At 39.4% G+C, this 24,723-nt stretch overlaps 1 protein-coding gene across 1 annotated transcript; it reads left to right on the top strand.

Moving 5' to 3' along the window:
* The first annotated feature begins 1,268 nt into the window (after window positions 1–1,268).
* On the top strand, window positions 1,269–19,042 carry C1QTNF3 (C1q and TNF related 3). The gene is made up of 6 exons (XM_076362066.1): window positions 1,269–1,556; window positions 6,729–6,840; window positions 9,524–9,678; window positions 13,138–13,267; window positions 14,750–14,849; window positions 16,295–19,042. The coding sequence occupies exons 1-6, from the start codon at window positions 1,269–1,271 to the stop codon at window positions 16,452–16,454; spliced, it is 945 nt and encodes a 314-aa protein (XP_076218181.1). The 3' UTR covers window positions 16,455–19,042.
* The last annotated feature ends 5,681 nt before the right edge of the window (window positions 19,043–24,723 follow it).

The following is a 24,723-nucleotide window of genomic DNA, read 5'->3' as shown; positions in this document are numbered from 1 at the left end:
ACCCTCACATTTTGTCAGGCAACTGAACAGGAAGAAAATTGAAAAAAAGTGGGATAATTTAGGGCCACAGAGCACCCCAGAGGTCACAGAGGAGCCCCAGCCAAATGCTAAGCAGCGTGGTCAGCACTGAACAACTTGAGTATGAGCCAGTTCATCGCATTGCGGGGCCAGGGATCACTCCCTGGGGCTGATGCCTTCAGTAATGTTGTTGTAGCCATGTACTGGTGAAGTGTTTCTCACAGACCAAGGAGCTACTTGCTCTTGGGAAGGTGGGTGTGCGTGTGTATGTGGATGCATTTGCAGAACTGCATTCTCCAGTTGTGGCTTTCTAGAGGATACTAGTGGGTGGTTCAAAAAATATAATAAGGATATTATTATACCTATATAATTTGATTCTTTTAGTCTGAAATAAGCCCCCGGTAAATTTATATTTACTTGGCAGCGAAGATATAAAACTTGGTTTGGCAGCTGCATTTAGCAAAACACTGGGAACTCAAGGGAAAAATGTCGCCTGGCTGAGTAGGTTGAACTAATGCTGAGAAATGGGGCTCTGTGAAGCTGAATTCAACCCAGTTTTTCAGAGCTACTTACCCAGTCTCCTTCCACCGTTGGCCAACTGACAGAAATTCAATATTTTTCTTCTAGTGAATGAAAAGCATAGTCAGAAACAGCCACTGGGTCAGGATCATATGCAAAAGCTCCTCTTGTGCTTTTGTTTCCTAATTGCTCTTGGAAGGATTTTTCGGACTGGGCTGACGCAGTTGTGTGTGTGAATTTCCTGGCAAATAAGGAAGGTGACTGTGTCCAAAAGACATTTAAGAGTGTGAATTCACAGCCTTTCCATGTCTAATCAAGGAGCGTAAACCATTAGCCACATGTTCTCCATATCCACTACATTTTTTCACACTTAAACAAAAACATGCCAAAGAAAAGGTGCTACATTTTTTAATGCCCCCAAATAGGAACCACGGGAGTCCGTTAAATGCTGTGGTCATTTCCAGCATACAAATCAATTTTCCTTGTGGTGGTGAAGTGGTGAATAATGCCTGGTTTGTTTAAAGGAGCATGACAGATTTTGGATGAAGGATCCTGTCACTTTGGCATTTTTAGTTTTATTTATTGCACGCAACCGTATAAAACCTGGTACTAGTCTCAGTGCCAGGCTTACTAGTGGAAAAGCTGAAAGGAACACGTAACTCCTGGTGCAGCAAAGAGGTTCTCCTTCTGCAAGGCATTTGCTGGACTCCTGAAAAACTATTTTGAATAACATGGCAGAGAAGGATTTCATCAGTTGGCATCTACTGGCTTTATTTTTTCTTCCATTTTGCCTGTGTCAAGATGAATACATGGAGGTGAGCAGAAGATCTTATAAACCAGTGGCCAAAGTATTGCAAAGTCACCACCAGACTGGCCATAAAGGTTCCAGAAGCAGGGAAATATTGAAACAGCGGAGTCAACTTATAGAGTGGACTGTTGATAATAGCACTTCTACAGACCAAAAAGTCCTGAGACCAGAGGTAGATGATGTAGAACTGACTACCTCAGATAGAGTCCAGGTACTCTGAATTAATCTTCTAAAGATATCTTTAAAGCTAATGAGATATTTTATTTTTTTGCTAAGATTATTAGTGATATATTTATGACATTATTTTTATTAAAGCTGTGTATTGGTCTGTAACCTGCTGGGTTGCTTTATAGGATCTTTTAATGAGCTGGTAGAACCAGCAGTGGGTGGGGACACTGGTTTCAACATAGACAGCAGCCCTTTGTTTTGCTGAAACTGTGATCCTGTGCAATCATATATTCTGATATACAGTCTCTTCATTATTTCAAAGTATTACTTATTTAATATATTAAATTATATATTATTATATTATATATAATATAATATAATATATAATATTATATATTATATATAATATTATATATTATTATATTAGATTCTGTTAACTCATTTGGATGTGAAGGAAAATTACAGAATTTATAGAGGTATTTGGAAGGATTCAATTAGCAGAGCATAACTTTTTACTTGAAAATTATATATATAAAGTATATTATTTTGAGCTTGAGACAAAGAATGAAATTCTGAGTGTTCAAAAATTTTATTCTAAGGGATAGCTTGAAAAAAACATACTAATGTAATGAGTAGATTTAATAATATATATCAACTTGACAGTTTCAGAGGAAAAAAATTCAGAATGTAACTCTAAATCATCTGTAGTATCTGCATTTTAAACAGGGAATCTTTTTATGCCTTTTACATGGCATTTTAGATATTATACCCATTAGCTCACAACAAAGGGAAAATGGCATAATCTGATTATACATAAAATATTGCAGTCCAAATTTAAAAAGAAAAATCTGAAAGGCAGAAGATGAAGTTTTTTCTAGCACTAAGCAAAACAAAATTCCACTCAAATAAAGTTTTTGTTGATTGATGTTTTTTAGAAACAACAAGAACATAAGTGTTTTGTTCCTATCGCTGATACCAATGTTTAAGTCAAGTCCTGTATAGTTCACCTGTTATCATTTGTTTATTAACACTCTTTCAGCTCAAACAATGATATTTTGAATTCCAAAAATCATGGACATGCAGACAAGTGTAATAATAACCTACTTCATGACAAGCAGAGAGGAGATTTGATTTTAATCCTGTCCTAGGCTTGAAGAACTGAAACACATCCAACTATGGGAATAGGTTTAATACACCACTATATTCCCTGTATTTAAATTTTATAGTGCTTTGCATTTCATGTATCTTGGGTGCAATTTGCAAATGAATGCAATGAAATGCAAAATTTGCATTTCATATTTCTCCAGTGCACTCAGCAAACCAGATATGTAACTGTAGGTATGTTAAATTGCATTTGCAGTATACAAACAGTGTAAACCATCAGGTATATAGTCCAATGAGCCAGCTAGTGTGTGCATACCTCTTTGCTGCAGAGGGAATTGTGCAGCTGCATACTACAGACCATGTATTATTGGTACTTAAAGAAGATTCCCCTTTAACTCAACATAATTTCAGATAATGCAGGATTTAACACAAAATTACAGCTTTTTTAGGGGTCAAACTCTCCCTCACGGAAAGTGTCACTGTGTTTAGTGTGTATGTTTCTCATCAGAAAGTTTAATGCAACATGTTTGGAGTTGCCTGCTGGGGGAAGAAGCTGTGACATTAAAACTGAGCCCAGCGAGTCTGAGTACAGCTGATGGCAACCATTTACCTGCTAGACGCTCTCTAAGAAGCAATCTTTGCTGGGGAAATGATGCAATTTTTGGCTTAGTGAAATGAAATGGAGCACTAGCAGATGCATGACGGAGATAATCCATCACAGAGTGGCTGATGCGATAGGTATTTTCCATCTCTAGACTCCTGGGATTTCCAGGCAGAGGAGGAACAAAGTTGGCATGGACATGTTTTAATTCATGTCAAACCTCTCTCTTCCCCTTGAGCTATCTGAAAGCTGTTTCACCACTAAGTCCCTACTTTCTTGGTTATCTTTGCTCCGGCTGGAGAATTTAATCCTCTTGCTAAACTGTTTTAACAGTCCCATTCCCTCTTGCGGAATAGACATAATAGCATTGGTCTTTGCTGCATTGGGTACATGGCCAGTTTCCAGGCTGCTGGTAACTTACATAAAATATAATGTGCATTTCTCAAGCACAAGAACTCTTAGCGACTGGGGAGAGCCATGCCAGACACATTCTTCCTTTTCAGGTTGCTCTTTGAAAAACGTCAGGTACCCCTCAACCTACTGGTGTTCTACCCTGAATTTTGGCAATTTTGGTTTGTTTAATTCTTCACTAGAGAAGGGACATGGAGGCCCTTAGTGCCCACAGAGACATGCTATTTTGCATTCAGAACAGGAGCCAAGAATGGTGGATGTACATTACTCATCTTCTGCGTTGTCTTAGACAATATAACAGAAACCCATAAAATTCATCAGGAAGTGAGAAAGGGCTGGGTCTCCAATTATGATTTATTTCACAGCTTTAAGTTAAGGGAATTTTATAGACCATCTGTTGCCTAGAACTGCCTCCTACATACTAAATCATAGGAAATTCAGCAAATAGCCTCAGAAATATTTCCAGTTTTCTATCTGTATTAGGATATCAGTGTGGCAGATGCATTTCACAAGCTCCTAAATCATATTCATGTTCTAAAAGCAATGCCAAAGATTCATTGTGCAATAAAATTTATGTACGAATGGCTGCACAGGACACCTTTGGCAAGTAGGTTGTAATTAATCTCTTTGTCCTATTTGAGTGTAATTTTACTTTAGGAACAGGTTTTTCCTTTAAACGTACTCTTCATGAAGTTCTCTGTTTTTAGAGATTAAAAGAGTATCCTGAATATTCATTGTTCTTGGCAGCTGACTGTGAACATTTTTTTCCTCCTAGTCAAAGGATCAGTAAAGATAATAAGTCAATACTACTTTATGACTTGCTTAAGTAGTTATTTTGAAGTCAGTGGAACTGTTCTCATACAACCAGGCTGGCAGGACTTGCCTCATTTCACATGTAATAACCTGCTGAGCTTTTCGAGAGGTAAATGCCAAATAGCATTTGATTATGACCAGCACTAGTATCTATTTTATGATAACATAGTTGGTTAGCTAATAATGTAATTCAGGATTTCAGTGCATTGGGTAAAAAACCCAAATCTTACCTGCACAGAGAGAGTCTCACATGCAGTCCAGTTTGCTGGATTCATGCCTTCCCTTACCTATAATCCACAGTTCCAAGTCTTTGGATATTTCTAGGCTGATATGACTTATTTGCTCTTGGCAGATGTGTATATAGTTTGCTTTCTCATTTAACATGAGTATGAAGCACTATCAAAAAAGAGCTGGAGATTTTAATCTCAGGGCAACACAACATTAGCATTTCAGGTGGTACAAAATGCTTGTGCAATTCCAGTCCTCTTGTACTTGGCCCCCTTTCAAGGACTGAAAATGAGCTGAAAGCAGGGCTACTTCTTCTCTCATATTAGGAAAGCTTTAAACAGTGTGTTTGGTGATTGTCAGTTATGTTCTTCCTAACAACTGGGAGAGATAAAACAGCAAGAAAGATACAAATGGGTTCTCCAGGAACAGACAGTCCAACAGGCAGAACTCATTTTTCTCATAAAATATAGACCTTATGCAGAATTAAGGTAGAAAGCATAGTATTGACCAAAACCGCATAAATATGAAGCCCTTCTGCCCATTGGCAAATCTTAACATTTCCATAACTCTTTGAATATGAAGCATATTTGTTGAGCTGTCAGGTCAGCCTTTATTCCCATGGTAGCTCCACCATTGGCGGTTCCAGCTGGAGAGGGCATGTGCCTGTCCCATTGGAGGAGTTGCAGTATTTTGGTGACATGGGTTTTCTGTATCCATAAATATAAACTCGCAAGCCTCTTGAAATTAATAAATTCTGGGGGTGTGCTTGGTATTGTTCAAAACACGGGCAGAAAGCTTTAGTGTTTCAGATCAAGCCAGCTGATGACCTTCAGGGCAGGAATACAGTTCATCTATATGTTCATTTGGCAGCTCCCATCCCACCAGAGACTCGTTTGCTGCTGTTAAATCAATAGGTCTGCATTAGGCAAGTAATTTGAGGATGTCAAAGATGAGTGAAAAGGAAGGGAAGGAAGACAAACAGTAGAATGATTAGAGAAAAGTAGCAGTCAGACTGGTGTAACTAACACCATCCAGAATTTAAGAACTGCAGATTTGCACCTCAGGATAATAGCAAAGAATTGTAGGGAAAAAGAAACAAAGAAGGAGAAATGAGAAGGAAATAGAGAAATAAAATCAAACCCTGGACGCCTAGCTCAGCTGACCCATTGGAAGATTTGTGACCACTAAATCATCGCAAAAGCCTAGTTACGAGATCCGGCCAGGATTGAATGAGACTCCATTTGTACAAATACAATAATTTGGGAAAGAAAAGCACTGAAACAAAATTATTATCAAACTATTATTACAGTAGCTGAGCTGTGTATAATAAACTCATTAGTTTATTTATGCTGCTATATTAGTTTCAGCATATAAACAGGTTTTCATAGTTACACACCCACAACTACAAATAATCAAATATTCATAACACCAGGTGTTGTGGTCAGTTCAAATTTTTGTCATGTATCTTGGCACTTTTTTAAAGTTCTCCCAAATTTAGTAGCTTGTAATGCTTTAGTAGCTCCCAGATATGCAAGTCTGGGGCCATGAACAGGAATACGCTGCACAGACATTTTTTAACATCTCCTTTGGGCGGTCCAACACGGTTTTATGTTTAGTGGAGGACGGTTCATTGCTGAAGGTCAAATGAAGTCCATTGTGTCCTAGCACTCATTGTACATAGGCTTGTTTGTCAAGAAAGGTCAGCTGAAATGTGGGATCAGTGAAAAGCAGGATGGGAACCTAACTGAAATATTCATCTAACTTTCATTACTTGGTATTATTTTATTTTTAAAACCCTCATTATCTGACAGGACAAGTTGTTTTTTTAAATATTCATATAGCTCTTAGAACACTTGAAGAGCTATTCCCTTAAATCTTCCAAAAATAACATCTGCAGGGACAACCCAAGTATGGGAGATTTCAGTCCAGTTAAGAAGTGTTTTGAAAACTTAGCAAATATATAAACAGAGAATATATAATGAAGACCCTGTAACCGACATGCATATGATTGATGCCCTCCATGAATGAGCTATTTAAAGCTTATTTCTGTGCACTTAGCCCCCACAAACCGGACCGCAGAATCCAGACTGTAGTTCCTGCTGCCGTGGTGACTTTGGAGTTCGACTCTACCAAGGGCCCCCAGGACCTCCCGGGCCCCCTGGGATGCCAGGTAAAGATGAAGTTTAATTGATTTTTTGATCAGTCTAATTACAGGCTATAAATTACAGGCTACTCTATGAAATATCAGAGAATGGTCCAAACATCAGTATTTGGGGACAGGTTCAGAAACAACTTTTTCTATAATTTCTGGGGAGACAGAAAATCAGTTACACTCTAAAGACTTTTCCAGTGAAGACCCATTTGCTATTAAGATTCAGCTTTCAAAAATTCATACTGAAAGTAATCTTATTACATTTCTAGGGCAAATTGGTCTCTCTTCTTAAAGCAGCATGAAGCTTCCATTAAAGTTGGAAGAACCTGTTCCCTGGAGTTGATTATTGCGATCACCTTTGATTATCCAGCTATGCTATCATGTACTGTGTTCAGGAGCTTTTTTTCATCTAGCATACTGCTAGCCAATATTCTACAGAGACACACATGCTTCTATTCTCTCATAGAAATTTCTTCCTTTCCTTCTTTCTTCTTTTCTTCCGTAATAAAAAGTACCTTTTTTTCCCATTAAAAATGCACACAAAAGAACAGGATACACAAGAAAAGGGTACACTTCCATCTGATAATTGGTATGGAAAAAGAAGAGCCTAGAGAAGGGAAAAAGATAGTTGCATGTTGGTGTAAGTTTGTTACAGCAGCTACATTCAAGGATTTGAAAAACACCACTCCTAAAGCAAACATATAGTGTAAATGAACACCTCACTGACTGACAGATTTGTCTCATCTTCAAAAGCTTACGTCTTCTGTTATCACAATAAAAATGCAATTTCATAATCCTTCTGTCTCACAAATGTAAATAGTAACAGACATGACAGATAACCATACACAAAAAAAATGAATATGTAGTGATTTTTGGAAGAAACAGTTTACAGTAACAGTTAAATCTGACTGTTATGAAGTTAAATCTGAGTGAATGAAGTGTTTCAAGAACTAGCTTCAGTTGGCAAAATATTGAAATAAATTGTTGCTTTGACATATTTTGGGTATTAGGCAAAATAAGCTCATAGGCATATTTAGTATTAGCCTGCTGTAAGCTATTCATGCATCAAACCTTTTGTCCTGGTTTCAGCTGGGATAGAGTTAATTTTCTTCCTAGTAGCTGGAAGTTGTCAGCTGGGGTTAAACCACAACACCTTTATAAAAATACTATGCACCATTACAGAAGTAAGAGAAATCTAATGGTGAGGCCTCTTGTGCAGAAATATTGTATTACATATTAATAAATTGTTGGCTTCTTAGAAGCGGGACACAATTTTATATAAGACCCACACTTTCAAGGCTGCAGTGGACATACTGGGACACAGCCCAGTCCCAGCCTTGCCCTCTCCTCATGCGAGGATGTATCTCAGTCACACTTTCTTGTCACCACAGGATGCCACAAACGTATGGCCGACAGCAACCTTCTGCACCCTGGAATTTCTCTGTCTCCTTCATCTGCTGCATTTCATATCATTGTGCCCATAAGGAGAATAACAGCTGCTTTTCCCTTGATTGAATCAAATGTTGCTTGCAGACTTCTGTTCTGAACTGGTAGAGAAGCAGTTGGGGCTTTACATGAAGGATCATTCTTGTTATTTTTAAGAGTTATTGATTTCTCTATCCAAACAAAAATTTGCTTAATTTCTTCCACCATTTAGCTTCCTTGTTTAAAGCAATTTTTTTTCTCAATACAAAACCTCTAAAGAATCACTTAATCTTTAGATTTGATCTCAAACACCACCATTCTTCTTGTAAATTCGTAACCAGAGTGACTAATCAGAGAACAAGAGAGTGGCAAATAATCTAATTTCAATTCAGGTAGAATTAGAACAATGATGACACTAATTAATCCCCTGAGTAATTAATTGAAAGGTTAGGCTTTTGCTTCAGGTAGGCATAATAATTGCTCAGTGGTTCTAGCCAACTTTAAAATTTTGTCAGTTGCATAGACGTTTGCTCAGTGATTTCCTCAGTAAACATCAGGAAGCAAGTAATACTGCAGATGCAGGAATATGTTTTTAAAATGACCCTTTTTACAAGAAGCCATCTCAGAAAAGCTTCATTATAAAAATTTTGTCTTTCTTTAAATCTAGGAACATGCAATCAATCAACCCCTTCAAGCTAACAAGCACCCTGAGAATGCACACTCTCCCATTTTTGGCAGATGGGTCATTTAGCTAGTTTAAGGCTACAGCCATTCTTTCTTTGTGTAGACATGTTTTAAAGATAGAAAAATGTTATTCAAAATTATCTTATCCTATCCTAATTAGCTTAAATTATCAGGAAATAAGTTTTTACACAAAAGGAAAAGCAAGAGTGCTTATGCAGGCTACCTGGTATGTGTCAATAGGCAGTGGCTTTCACTTTCCTTGAGCCTCACGTCCGCTGAGGTCTTGTCTTTGCATATCTCCCTGACAATGCAATGACTTGAGACATCAGCAGTTTATACAGCAACACCAAGAGGGCATGAGGGTTAACTCTTAAACATCAATCTACATCCTTCTGGAAACTCGCTTATCAAAACCTTCACCTTCAACTTAACCACACAGCTGTTTCTCATCCATCGCAGCTCAGTCTGGGTTTTCTGGTACTGAAAAGTCCATGTGTTGCAAACTGGTGGAAAAGGACCCTGTCACAGTTATCTGTTAAAATATATTATATGAAATCATTTAAGTTAAACAGAAAGCTCTGTTTCCTTTAAGGAAATCATGGAAACAATGGAAATAATGGAGCAACTGGCCAGGAAGGAGCCAAAGGTGAGAAAGGAGACAAAGGAGATATGGGACCGAGGGGAGAGCGTGGCCATCATGGACCCAAAGGCGAGAAGGGTTACCCTGGGATTCCCCCAGAGCTACAGGTACAAAATCTCTGGCTTATTTTGGCTGCAGCAGTTCTCAGGTTACGGTTTTCTTCTCTGAAAAACAGCACCTAAGAAGTAAATCCCCCTGTAAATTAATACAATGAGAGACATATATAGCCCTTGTCATGACTGACAAATGTGCTTTGCCAGATCTTCCTGGAAAAGAAAGACATCAGGGCTTAGTCTTTCTTTAAAGAATCCAGCTGAGAAATAGGCAGGAGGAAACATATATGGTTCCCTTTTAGGGCAGAAAGACAGTATCAGGGTCATTAAAGGAGAATAGCAGGGACTATCATTTTTCTATCAAGCTGTACCACATACATAACTGCACTTCCTATGACATATGAAAAGAGTGAAGGAGTCATTCAGGCCCATGCTTCTCAGGTCAGTCAGGCTTTGTGAGATTCTCAGAAACATATGTATCCAACTCCTCAAAGTATGGGGTCAAAACCTCTGAGTGCAGACAAAAGTCCTCTGGTTTTGAAAAATACCCCTCAGTAGCTATCTGTGGTTTTATGTATCTAGATACCTTAAATATGTTGAGAAGCATGTAGGTTCTGCCTATGAATGAACTACCCAAAAGCCAGATGAGCATTAAAACATGGGTTCAAGCCTGAGCTGATAAGCTCTGCTGAGGGATAGGATGTATTTGTTTGGGCTCAACACTGTGTTGGCATAGTCCCATAGCTTTTGCATTAGAGCTTCTTCATGTCCCAGGAATCTGGCAGATGGTGGAGAGCTTATGTGTAGATATATATATATATCTGCAGTACAGTGGAGATGTGATGTCCTGTTCTTAAGGCAACCGAAAGTAAACGGGACTTGGATAACTAAGACCCTTGGTTGCAGTTGCAAAGGGGATAGAAAAGAGTTGTCCACACTGTATACTGCAGTGTAGCAATATACGAGCAGCTCATCTGCAATAGCAGGAAGACTTGACTATCTCTAGATGTAGCGCAGAGATGCATGGCAAGCCTTTAAGATGTATCTCTCCTGGTCTCTAGCTGCCTCTGTGGAAGGGGTTTCTGGAGGTCCACAGCTGCTACTGTGGAAGGGGCTTCTGTAGATCAGATCAGCCAGCCCCGTGTGCGGAAATCCTAAAGCACTTCAGATGGCACTAGATGGGCAAGCGATTGCAGTCAGATTCAGCTCCAGAGAGCCTACATGTGAGGGAAGTATCTAAGCTCCCATTAAAATTACTGAGGATCTAAAAGAGCAACTCAGCTTAATCTGACAGTCACTGCTGCTTTCGGGCAAATGGGACTTCAGACACCACAGACTATACAGATCTCCAGAAACTACAAGGGAGTTTACATCCTCACTCACAGGTACACGCTTTAATGGAAGTCTTAGTCTTGATCTGATTCATATCCCCAAACCAAGTTCACCACAGAAGGGACAAAATGGGATATAGTAAACACGCACAAAAAGAAATCCCACTTCCAAACACTCTGACTATGGGGAAAACTGAAGTTCTGATCTATTTACAGGTCTATACCTTTTAACTGAAGGATACTGTTTCCCAGTAACAGTCATTCATATATGTTTTATATGCTCATAAAAGGCATGCAAATTAACAGCAAAATCAACAGTACAACCAACATGTACAGTGTGGGAAAATGGCTCTGGATTTCTTGGCATTGTGTATCTTTGAATTCTCCACCCTAGGTTGCATGAAGATGGGAGAATTGTACAGAACAAAATTCACAAGGAAAATAGTTTCCAAAATTACTGGACTTTTGTAATAATGAGCTATCCACATTTTTTTCTTACAAAAAGATAGTGGTAGTAATTTAATTAAAAACTGAATAATGAAAGAGGATGAATAACAAAAGCTCATATTGCAATACCTATTTCCAAGTAAAATTCCATCACTGTTTTTAACAGATGTGTTTAAAAATTCTTTACACAGTATAGCATATCATTTCTTGTTAACATCACGTTTAAGAATTTTAGAGTGGGGGTAGGTAGAGGAAAAAACACTTTTGAATACAATACTGTTTTAAATAGAGGATTATTTTGAAAGACTGGGCGTGTCCATGTTGATCTGCTACTTCAAAATGAGACCTAGGGTAGAAGGACAGCTTTTTCAACCCTTCTGATCAGCCAAAGAAAAGTAGCCTGGGGTCAAAGAGAATGTGAAATGGAATCTAGACAAAAAGCAATAAATTCCATCAAGCTGCCATTGCAGCTGCTTTCCTTTAACACATGATGAACTTTGATGTAATCCTGGCTGAGAAGCAAGAAGTTAACAATTTGCCGTCATAGAAAATGCATCCATGCAGGGATAAGGAAAATCAGCCCAAGCTTTCAGCTCACATCTGGAGCTCCTCAAATTTCTGAGCAGATGGCTAATGATTTCCATTGTTGGATCCGAACTTGCATTTGATTTTGCCTGTTCTGGTTTTGTTCTCATTTGGATCTGAAATCAAAAGAAGTTTGGGGTGGTTTTTCTTAAATACCAGTATAGCTGGAATCTCATGAAAAATGTCATTTTTGTGAGGGGCAGTAACAACTGTAATTGAACACTTCTTGTCTAAGATGTTAAGAGATAGAGATAAAATGCCAAGTCACTATGTGACCTTCTGGCATCCAGGTGCAGCAATTCTGCCTGTACCCCATTTACTGACAGTCAGATGGGGGGGATCACAGACTCACAGAAGACATAACCCCCTCCCCTGCCCATGCAAGTTGACAGGGTTGTTCCCTGGTATCTTGCTGAGGGTAATTTGAATAGTCCAATGTGGGACGTTTTCCACTGCTTTCTATGAAACATTTTCCACGGCCAATATGTCTCACTGCAAGAAGTATAACATGAAGTCGAAGCACAGTTTTCATTACTTAGTTTCCTCTTTTGTCTTCACCACCCTCTGTTGTCATGACTGAGGGTACAGGGCAACTGGTAAGAGAGAAAAAGCACTGAATGTTGAGTCCCAGCAACTGCACTTCTAGAGGACCTCTAATAAAAATGCTTAATATATCTCTGAAGGTAGCAAGAAACACTAATGTGGATGGATTTTACTGAGCATTATTTATTTCACACATTCAGTTAAAAGCAATATCCAGTCTAAATGCATTGGGGAATATATACAAACTAATTAAATCACTTCTGTTGGAAATACCATCCATTTCAATACCAGTTTTCTGTTGCACCATTCTAGAGAGACTTAAAAGTAAATAAAATCCCAAACAAAGGTCCTGACCTGCAAACACTTGCCCATACACCTACTTTTACAGTCATGAATAGTCCAATTGAATGTAAGAAGCCTAGTCCTCTTCCAGTTTCATTCAATGGCAGTTTTGTTACTGGAGTTTAATGGCCTTGGAGCAGGCCCTAGAAGAACATCTGTCAGGAAAATAAACAGACCACAAATACAGGAAAAAATTCTGTAGCTGATTCCTCTACACATGTAAATTTCGTGAACAACTGCCTGAATAAGAACTGCATTTTTACAGGTCGCATTCATGGCTTCCATGGCTACTCACTTCAGCAACCAGAACAGTGGAATCATCTTCAGTAGCGTCGAAACCAACGTTGGGAATTTTTTTGATGTCATGACTGGGAGATTTGGTGCTCCAGTGAATGGTGAGTGTTTGCAAAACAAAATAATGCAATTCTGGGAGCTATAGGGAGAAGAGTGGTCAATAATGATGAGAAACTAGTTAACTGCCTTTGCATAAGGCACTGATGAGACTCGCTCTGCACAGCTCTTGCTACCAACTTTCAGGGAAAATGAAATTGGAAACTGAGCGAGCCAAGAGGGCTTGCCAGCCAGTGAGACTAGTGCTGGCACAAAGGCAGGAGGAAGAGGCACGGCCAGAGCTGGGGAGGAAGCAGGACCATCTGCTTTGAGGACTTTAGCCCTTCAGACACTGTGATGAGATAACCATGGCCTTGATGTTGCAGCAGCAGCAGCTTCACAGTTGCCTCCTCCACCTCCTGCCTCCAGTCACCCTCTTCTTCTCCATCTTCCCTCATGCCAGTTCAGCTGTAAGCTGGCCTGCAACAGATGTGTGGCTGGAAATGAGGCATTATAGTTTTTACTGAGTTATTTTTCAGCTGCATCAATCCCCCATCTTACACAGCTGTGGCACAGGAAGAACAATAGGAGACTGGGAGGCAGGGCCATAACCAAAAACATGTTTAAGCAAAGCCTGAAACCACCTTCCTTCACTTGGCCTTTCTCACCCTGCCATTCATTTACTCACTGCTATGGGAAATGATACTAAATTAAATAAAAGTCAGGCCCTCCAAGCTTGCTGTAGCACATCTTACTGACAGTTAGGGGGGTGTGTCCTCACAGATGCTTCTTTTTGAGGTTAATGTGTATGTGGATGTCAATAAACTTTGACCCACAATGATGTAATGACTTTGATGCAAAGTCCAAGCTCCCATTGCAGGGTCAATGCTACAGATGTACTGTTCAGGAACAAGGAGCTTGTCTTCCCACCTGGGAGCTCATGACACATAACACGGTTGCACTGACAACATTGTTGGCACCTTTCAGACAGAGAAAGAACTAAAAAGAAAAAGGGTGATGGTAAGGGTGTGTTGTTCAAGAAGAGAAAGTGGTGGCTATGTTTGCATTGTTCAGGATGTGGTACGGCCAGGTAAGCCGCAGTTGGTGCTGCTAAAACCACTCATGCCCTGCCTGACCTGAGCGACATGCTGGCTGGCTGACAGCCTCTGAGGTTGAGCCCTGGCTGGCCTGGAGGCTGCCCTTTTGGGAGAGGGCAGGAGCAAGAAGGTAAGGAAAAAAGGGTGAGAGAGGGGTCACTTGACTCAGCCTCTGGGAAATTTCCCTTTCAGTGAGAAAGAAGGCATGAGTGGTCCTGCCATGTTCAAATACAGTCATTTCTATGCAACAGGATGTGGCTGAACCCCTGCCATATGCAGAATAAAAATAAATCAGATTTTGGCACACTATAAGCAGAAGCAAAATACCCACTGACAACCAGAAGGTAATTTTGGCCTCAGCTATTATGTTTTCTAAGCAAGAAGCACAAGTTGGTAGCATGACTACCTCCCTCTATGAAGCAAACACGTTGTATTTGGTAATCTTTTCAGGGGTGTATTTCTTCACCTTCAATATGATGAAACATGAAGATGTGGAGGAAGTGTACGTGTACCTGATGCATAATGGTAATACAGTTTTCAGCTTATATAGGTAAGTGAAGGCCCAGGTCATTTTAATGCAAAAGACATGTTTGCACAGATGTGATAGCTTGTTCACATTTCAAGAAAGATGAAATTGTTCATTTTTTGAAGAAACTCTGTAGGGTAAAATAACCAACAAAGAAAAACTATTGTATTTTGCCCTCCTCAACTTGCAGATTTGGATCATACCTGCCACAGATCCTGGACCTAAAATTCAGCCTTGATCACAAGTTCCTCAAAGCTCAGGGGAAAGGAATTAGCACTGCAAGTCAGGGTTGGAGTCCAGTGGTAACATGCTGTCATTCTGCTAAAACATATCTTCATCCTCATTTTGCCCGTCAGGCTAGAAAGTCTTGTTAAAGATTAGGGGAGAGCAATTTACTTTAAAGGTGGAGAGCATTTAAACTGCAGTCGTAAGGATGAGTAAGAAGCAATGGTCCTCCATTTACTGGCTTTGTTATCATTAGCACACTTGGAATAAAAAAATTCTGGACTTTTTATGTTAGCTGGAGGATCATCAAGAATAGGATTCACTTCTAGCTTATCAACTCCTATAAGGACCAGGTCAAGAAGCTTGTAGCCAGACGGATAGCTGAAAAAAATATGTGTTTGGACAAAACTGTTATTTCTTTAATACCAACCAGGGGCCTGATGCCAAAACCAAGCTTCTCTCCTGAGCCTGAATAAACAGACACAAAAGCTTAGATTGATCACACTGGATTTTAGGCACTTAGATGATAGCAGGTTCATTTAAGCTGTCAGTTTCTTCAACAGCCCATACCCGAAGCACCACCAAAGGGTGCTTCATTCCCAATAGATCTTTCCTGCAAGAGAAAAAGTGCCCATTTTTTTTCCCCTGAAGCATTGATGTCAGAAAAGGCAACAGGTGGAAGAAAGGGAACCAACACTCACGCAAAGCCAGCTGGTTAGCCCACATCAAACGTTATCTATGTTCCAATGATAACACTCCTCAGGGTGGAGTGAGCTGCCTGTCTCTGCCCACTGCCCGTGCCGGAAGCACAGGGGCTCAGCTCACACGAGATTCCTATCCTGGAGGCATTTAAAATTAGCTGGGATGAATCCAAGGGAAAAAGAGCATCACAGGAAATCTGGAATGCTGTGATGAATGAGCAGAGTTTTATTTTAAGCAACAAATCTGTTCCTGTGCCCTGGAAAAAAATACATAAGTTCAACTTCCAGAATTTCAGAAAGGAATGAAATGATGCAATCAGGTAAGGTGCAAAATTTGACTAGGAGATCAAATGCCAGATCTTTGAGATCTTTGGCAGAAAGATTCCAAAATTTCTTCATAACGCTGAAAAAATGTTGGCAAGCCTTTCAAGGAAGTTTTGCTCAGGATAACAATGTGCTTTCTTGGATTCTTTTTTTTTAAAGTTGTTTGCTTGATCATTTTTGAGAAACAAAAAGCTGACTTGTTAAAATATTCATCCTTAGCTATGAATCAAAAGGGAAAGCAGACACTTCAGGAAACAGTGCAGTGCTAAAACTTGCCAAGGGAGATGAAGTTTGGCTGCGAATGGGAAATGGAGCCCTCCACGGGGACCATCAACGCTTCTCTACCTTTGCTGGGTTTCTTCTTTTTGAAACCAAGTAAAAAAAGAAACAACCCAATAGATGTTTATCTGAGGAAACGTCTTTTTTGGAACTGGTATTTTTCTCTGGACTGTGGAATAGCATTACAACACTGAAAGATCAAGAAGGCTTGTTTTGATGCAATGCGTTGCTATTTGTGTAACAGAGATGAGCTAAATACATTGGATAGTTGACACACAGATTCACAGACGATGTATTGCCATCTGGGTTGGACCTAATGAATCATTAAATGTTGCTATTGCTCTCTTCTCCAAAGTGACTGAAAAACAAAGGAAAAGGAGTTTAAATAATTTAGAGAGCAGTTTGACAGCAAAGTCAATTTTGTCTGTAAATATACTTTAGTTAAGTATATGTCAGGAATTGAACAACTGATTCATGTTTTTCTGTTCATTTATTCAGTTCTTATTACATGTTCATTTACATTTGCATCATGGAAACAGGCCTGAATGAATTGTAAGTAGGCTCAGCTGAGATCAGACTTAAAGGAAGAAGTTTTTACTGGACTAGAATGAACTTTACAAATACAAGAAAAAAATGTGAAAATAAAGATGTCAAGGATTCAGGTTTATTGCATTCCCATCTCAAACCTCTGAAGATGTATCTGGTGTCATTTTTCACAGATTTTTAGTACATATTTATGCTTACTCTCTCTCTTAAAAAAAGAGTGGTAGTAATTCTTGCCTTAGTAGCAGCTTGAAGCTAAGGTAATTTAGCCTACAGTGTATGGGGATCAGATAGGGGAACTGTAATGTTTCTTCCTAGCCTTCAAATTCTTAAAACTTGATGTAACTGAATGCAAGGTGTCAAAGCAGAAGCATATATACTGGAGAAGTTGGGATATGCCAACAGCACAAACAGAGAAATGCATGCTTTGTGGAGTTTGGAGCTCTTCTAGAAGGATGTACCTTTTAATATTGCATATTTACTTAGCAGTGAAGTTGTTGATACAGTTTTCCTACCAGCCTTCCAGGAATCAGTATTTCAGGAAAAGACATCGCAGCCTGGCAAAGCAGCAGCTAACCCAGTTCAGTATTTAACTGGTGAAAGCCAACACTGGCTGTCTCAGAAGTTCTGGTCACAGTAAACTGGGCCATTCTTCAACATTAATATTTGCCACCGGCTTTTTAAAATTTGGGTACCTGAAATCCTGTCTTGCTATTTTCTTTTTATCACAATCAGCACCAAACACACTAAGCTAAAAGAGGGTAGATTTAGATTAGATATAAGGAAGAAATTTTTCACTATGAGGGTGGTGAGGCACTGGAACATGTTGCCCAGAGAAGTTGTGGATGCCCCATCCCTGGAAGTGCTCAAGGCCAGGCTGGACGGGGCTTTGAGCAACCTGGTCTAGTGGAAGGTGTCCCTGCCCATGGCAGGGGGGGTTGGAACTAGATGATCTTTAAGGTCCCTTCCAACCCAAACCATTCTATGATTCTATATGATTCTATGAATACTGAAGCTTGAATGTATCTTCTGCACATTCTGGCTCTCCACACACAAGCTAATGAAATATAAATTACATTTTAACATACATTATATTTTAACCAGACATTACCTGCCATTAATGTATAACAAGTAGGTGGGGTTAGGAAAACATTTATTTGAAATTCTTTTTTACTGGATACAGATACCAGTAGCATGACAACAGAGCAAATGAATCAAAATCTGCCCTATGAATTTGTATGTCCTTATACACGTTCCTAGTGTATGTAAACCACATCTTACAATGAAAAATGCATGTTGATACTTGATGATTATGACTTGTGATTTTTTAGTTTTATGCATCAACCACTGAAAATATTAGCTTTAATGAACTGTCGTCCTATGAGTTCCTTTATGAACTTGGGTCAGGTTTGCACCACATCATAGGTTTTCAAAACCTGAGACCATGTTATTTTAATAAGCATTTTAGGAAAATTCTGGCATGCCTTTGAACTAAACCCCACCCGCCAGGTAATCAGATAATGTTATTCTTTGGGAATAAGTGCACAAGTTGTATGAGATATATGGCATCATAAGCTAATGTTCACGGTAGGAAAAATCTTGAAAAAAGTATTTCTTGTTGCGTTAGGAATGTTTGCTTACTTTGTAACACATACATTTAGCCAATAAAGTTTAATAGTCATAAAACTGTACTGGTTTGTTCATATCTATATTTATCAAGGACCTTACCATTTGGAGACTATGGAGATATATTCTTAATGTGTATTTCCTAAGCATTCATTTTGCTACTGAACAGGAGAAAGCCAGCACTAAGGGTCAAAATATATTTATTTTACAATTTTCCTTTATGGCATGGCCACTCAATCCACTTTGGTCAGAATAAAGCACTTAGAAACTATGATACATACACTCATTTTAAGCTCCCTCACATTATCTCTTGTAATGACCATGATATAAAAGAAAGACAAGTTTTGCCATTCTCATTTTATGTTGTTTTAAAAGTTTTGTGCAACTTGGCCTCCTAAAAGCAGAAAGCAACTAAGAATCACCACAAAAGCTTCTGACAAACAAACAGCAGCATGGTCTTAGTTCCAAGGTTAAAGCTAAGAGTTTTTTTACATCAAGGTTGACACTTCCTAGTTTTTGAATGAAATCTCTGCAGTCTTTTCTCTGCAAAGTTACTGCATACAATCTCTGCTGACTGCGTGTTGTAATACTTTACAAATAAATTGTTAACTTACATATTAATTTCAAAGATCCTTCAAAATATAGCAGCTGAAATAAAAATCTCTGTGTGTGTGTTCCTGTTCCTCAAAATTATTGAGTTATACATTCAGTAAGTCATGTGGAATGTATGTTTTTTCTCAGAAATGTTTATGAAAATTAGTCATCTTTCCATTGCTGCTGATAATTGAAAGCCTCTTGCTTAGCAGATGCTCAAGACAAAATGTCCTCTGTCAGAGACTTTTGTCCTCTGTTATAAAATAGGTGGTATCTTTTAATTTCTGTTATGAGTGAGAAACCTTCTGGAAACTCAAAAGCCGCAATTTGGAGTATACTTAATGGTTTCTTGTCTTTGCTAAGCTGAGTCTGTGTCTCTCTCTCCCACTCCATGAGCTCCCAGATTTAACCAAAACTTGGCAAGAGCTGCAAGCCGCTGCCTGCCACGGAGCTGTGGTTTGGTAGGCGATATTCTGCCTCTGTGGTAGGAGCTGGCATCCCAGCAGGAGAAAACACTGCCTCACACAGAGACAAGTTGAGCTCTGCTCTGTGTGAAACACCAGCCCCCATTCTTGGTCCTCCCTTCCCCCTGAGACCGAGGGACTGCTGTCCTTCCCTGTGACACCCCTGCAAAGTAGCAGCTCTCATCTCCAGCTGCATTAGGAGCATTAAGGGCTACATTTTGCAAAACAGGGCTGTGTGCCACTTGAGAGATGCTGGTTGGACCTCCGTGGCAGAGGTAAAACACAACTTCTGTGTGAGAAAAACATGAACTAGAATGAAACCTAACTGAAGGAAAACATCTTAGGTCTGGGTCCCAGATTCACAAGTGGTGTTTAAAGAAAGCAGGAAGCAGCTCAGTTTAATTAGAAATCCTTGAGAAAAAATCTGTCTATGATTTTAGTTTCACAGGCTAGTCCATGGCCTGAGGGTGACTGAGTTGATTCTGTGAAAGCAATTTAGACTGACAACAGTTTGCAGCCTCAGTCCCACTGAAAACCTTGTGAGTCAAAGGGAGAGCTTTAAATAAAGTAACATTTTTCTAAAGGGAAAATAAGGAACACACTCTTCACTCAGATCTTTCATCTTCCCCATGAAATTTTGCACTGAGTTTCCTACATTACACCCTGCTTTCTGCAGCAGTTTTTAATAAAAGTGTTTTTTTATTAAAAATGTTTTTTCTCCTACTTAGCTCACATTATTAAAATTATGTTTTGTGCTCAGAACCAAAAAAATCACACAAGAACAAAACATGCAGGGAGTCGCTGAGTGGTGTGTGAAAAGGCCCACAGTTCTTCATTTTGGTGAATCATCAGCAAAATGTCTCTATTTCACAGTTAGTTCTGCTTCAGCAACCAAAGGAAATAAAAACTGACAGTGATCAGTTCAGATTTAAAAATCTGAGGCAACAAAAGGAATTGTGCAAAGCAGTGCTCCAGGCTGGGTGTCATACTTGGATACCAATGAAGAAAGACACAAACTCTAGAAACTATCTTCATAAATTAAAAGAAGTCAATACAATGTGCATTTCTTAGTATGACCAGGTTCCCTCCTACACCAAAGGGCAACAGCTCCTTTAGTCTTTGGGCCAAACCACACAGTCCTAGCAGGAGTTAGAGCATCTGCAGTGCCATGTTAATTTTCATTATCAAATAGCTTCCTTGGGGGAATTACGCAGCACAGCAGCAGCAGCAAGAGAACGGCCATACTTCCCATGCCTTATCCCCCTGCTCTCTGGTTAAATTGATACTAAAACCCAGAACAGTGCCAGAGTCTGTTCTCTGGCCCAGAGTTATCATCTGACTATGTTAATGCTAATTAAACTCTCTCAGCCTCCACAGCAGGGTGTCTGCTTGCAAAACTGTCTGTTGGGACTGATCCCTGGCTTGCGCTAACTTTCAAGTAGTACTCAAGAAAAGTTGGGGAGATAGCTCTTTGTCATGGGCTAAAGGCATTCTCAGGACCATTCTGCTAACATAGTAGTATAACCCATCAAATTTGGTAACACAACACTACAATCCAGCAATTCCCAGACATGTAAATTCCTGTTGCTGTTTAATTCACTAGTGTGTACATCGTCCCTGAGCATCTTGCAGGCTGAACAAGGACTGATAATAGGTGTGGGAAGAGACTACCCTGGCTTCTTGACATTGCAAATTCCTCCCGACAGGAGTGACTGGCTAGGTCACTCTTTTCTACCATTGATGAAATCAGCGCATAGATTTTGGCATGAGGACTGTAAAGATGACAGTGGAAGAGGCTCAATATTGTGCATCTGCATTTGAAATAGGGCAAGGCATCCTCCATGAACACATTCACAAAATAATAAAACCCATGTGGTGCAGGGTTTTATTAAACAAAGAGACTTCTTGTGTTAACTGGTGAAAAATTGCACAAGTGGAGTTTTATCCTTTTGCTTTTCTGAAAACAATGCAGCAGATGTGAAAAAACCCACAAAAAGCAGTGTTTTAAAAGAATCACATTGTTACAACACCAAAAATGGAAATATCCCTGTTAAAATCATCGTTGACCTCTTAGCTCCTGTTTCCTGTGAATGTGTCTCACAGTATGTTCTTCCCACCATAAAGTCACATGCTACTTCTTGGCCTCATCCAGCAGCAATTATATGATGCTTGCTGAATAAGGCATGGGCCATATACTGGAATGTGACAGCAAGAGGTGAATATAGAACAGCTTCATTCAGTAACTTCATCCAAATATACAGTTAATGAAGCACCGTTACTACAGAAAATAGAGCATACTAATATGTAGGAAAGAACAGAGGAATTAAATCCACAGCAGCAACCTTCATTTTAGCATTTTCTAATTTTCTAAGAGCGAGCTTCATTTTTCAATCTTAGCAATTCTTTGAAAGAAAAACACTCCAGGCTCTTACAGCACACTAAAGTTGATGAGAGTCAAGGAAGTCCATAAGGACTGGAACTTCAGGCCAGGAGATGGGAATTCAGATTTTGTGCCATTCTGTCATGTGAAAAGTCCTGGTCTGCAGCTGAAAGTGCTGGATGGAATTTAATTTGTCTCCTGCTCATCTTTTAAACTAGAAAAGAGTAGAAGTATGATTGTTTTGAATAAAATCTTTCAGATGCTGCATCACTTCAGGTCAATGCTTTCTTCCCTCCAAGACTACCTGCTTCTCAGAATGGTCCACGTTTGCTTTCTCAAATTATCAAAGGCACACAAAATAAAGAACATGAATTAGGTATGCCATAGGTAAGGCGCAAATAAATGGCTCATGGGCAAGGTGATGGAAACAGTTAATAAAAACAAAGGCTTATCGATCCATCTTACTAGCAATGCAAGAGAAATTGTCTTTAATGAATGTGGTAGACAATACTATCCCACAGAAATGGCTCACTGGAAATAAGTTAGAGCGGGATGGCCAAGTGGTAGTACATAGAATCATAGAATAGTTTGGGTTGGAAGGGACCTCTAAAGGTCATCTAGTCCAACCCCCCTGCCGTGGGCAGGGACATCTTCAACTAGATCAGGTTGCTCAGAGCCCTGTCCAACCTGACCTGGAATGTTTCCAGGGATGGGGCATCCACCACCTCTCTGGGCAACCTGTGCCAGTGCTTCACCACCCTCAGCGTAAAAAATGTCTTCCTTCTATCTAGTCTCAATCTACCCCCCTTTAGTTTAAAGCCATTCCCCCTTGTCCTGTCGCAACAGGCCCTGCTAAAAAGTTTACCTTGTGGTGCCCAGCACAGAGGTGAAGCTCAGTGTCCAGACAAACAAAACCTGGGAATAACCCTGGTCTAGAGTTTCCAGTCCCTACAACAGTCGTTAATAATAAACTCTCAGGAAAATATTTATTTTCTACTGCGTAGCCAATATAAAGCTACTTGCCAGTCTCTTCACCTAAATCATGAAAGCACAGTAATACCATAAGCTGTGACTCAAAGGAAATAAAAGATGAGTATTTTGGTTCAGGTGCAAGGGTAAAGGTCCAAAGTACAGAAATCACTGTCACAGGCATCAGTAATTTGTTCTCCTATTTTAACAGAGTATCAGGGGCAAATTTATGACATTCTGAAAGTTAATGGCAAAGCTTATTCACTGCAGCAAGGCCAGATCATCACCCCAATGACTGACTGAACTAAACAACTCGCAAACAGTAGTTTTTCTAGGATATGTCGATTTTAAGGAAGTAGCACAAGACAGCTTATACAATTACTTTCTGTGGATGAGACCAAGCTTTCATTTCTAAATCTGTAATTCATAATCTCAGACAGGTTCAGATTCTCAAGCAGCATGGATTCACAGCTACTTTAGAGGGATGTATCGATCTCAGGATAGATTCACTTTGGGGCTTTTTGCTGTTGTGTGGTGGGATGTACACTTAAGAGAGCGAGCAATAATGTGCGAACCCATGCTCACAAAGCAGCAGAGAAACACAGAAAGACAGAGAGATGCTCCAAGCTGAAGAACCTATTGAAGGTGCAGAGATTAAGCTGCTGCATTTGACAAGTGTGTTGTATGAGGGACAGTGTGTCACAACAGCACACAATATGAGGTCAGAAATCTGGAGTATCACCTACACTATCTTTGTGGATATCGAGAATTGTTATGAGTGGAGCACAGCTTCTATTCAGGCAAGGCATAAATGCAGGCTTCAGGTTAAAGCACCATGCTTGAAAGCTTTGATAAACTTGGGACACAAAAATACCACCATAAATTTCATGAAATTTAAAGTTCTTAATTTCAGATACGTTTGAATTGACTAGAGAAGTTTCACCCTAAGTAGTGACTTACTACTTGCAATTTTTGGCAATTATAGTTATGAACATTTGAAATATTATAACAGATGTGAGCAGTTCTTGCTTTTTCATTTAACAAAACCAATACAAACTGTACTGATACCAGTATCTCTTTAACCATGTATTAAGATGGACTAAATTGTAAACAATATACATGTGAAAGGGGAGAATCAAGGTTTTGTGTACAGTTATAACTCCACATTCCTGCCTTGGTATTTTTCCAAAGGACTGAAAAGTAAGAGTAATTGTAAAAAACAAATCTGATACAAACTGTAAGTCTGGCATGCAGTGTAACCAGCCTGTATCACAGAAGTGCCTGTACCTCTGTAAGAAATGTTGATATAACACATAGTATATATAATTTCATTTTTTTAACACTGACTGTGGAATACACTAATTTCAGTATAGGAATTATATACATTTCACAGGATGACACAGATAGCGACTCACTGACATAGTTCAATAAAGCTCACAAAAGCAGCCTGACAAGGTGTGAAACACAACCGAGTGCCCTGCCACCCACACTGGGGTTTTAATCTCAAAACAATCTCCTTTCCTACATCCATTGCCTCTGCAGTGCTGAATTCATACAGCCACCTACTTGCTGCTGCATATTAATGATGCATATTAAATGGTATCGCATAAATAAGCACTGCACTGTTTTTACTGCAAGCCCATGCTAGGGGATGGCTCCTTGTTTTTAACATACATTTTCTGCTGGCCAACTTGCTGCTTCAGAAGAGTTTGCTGGATTCAGATCATTTCTTAGTTTGTTAAAATCCAATTTTTCAAAGTGGACTTAATGCTCATAAAATGCTGCCCTCACCT

The sequence above is a fragment of the Aptenodytes patagonicus genome, chromosome Z (assembly GCF_965638725.1).
Source record: "Aptenodytes patagonicus chromosome Z, bAptPat1.pri.cur, whole genome shotgun sequence".
In the NCBI taxonomy this organism is placed as follows: domain Eukaryota; kingdom Metazoa; phylum Chordata; class Aves; order Sphenisciformes; family Spheniscidae; genus Aptenodytes; species Aptenodytes patagonicus.
This window is presented reverse-complemented; position numbering and strand designations above follow the sequence as displayed.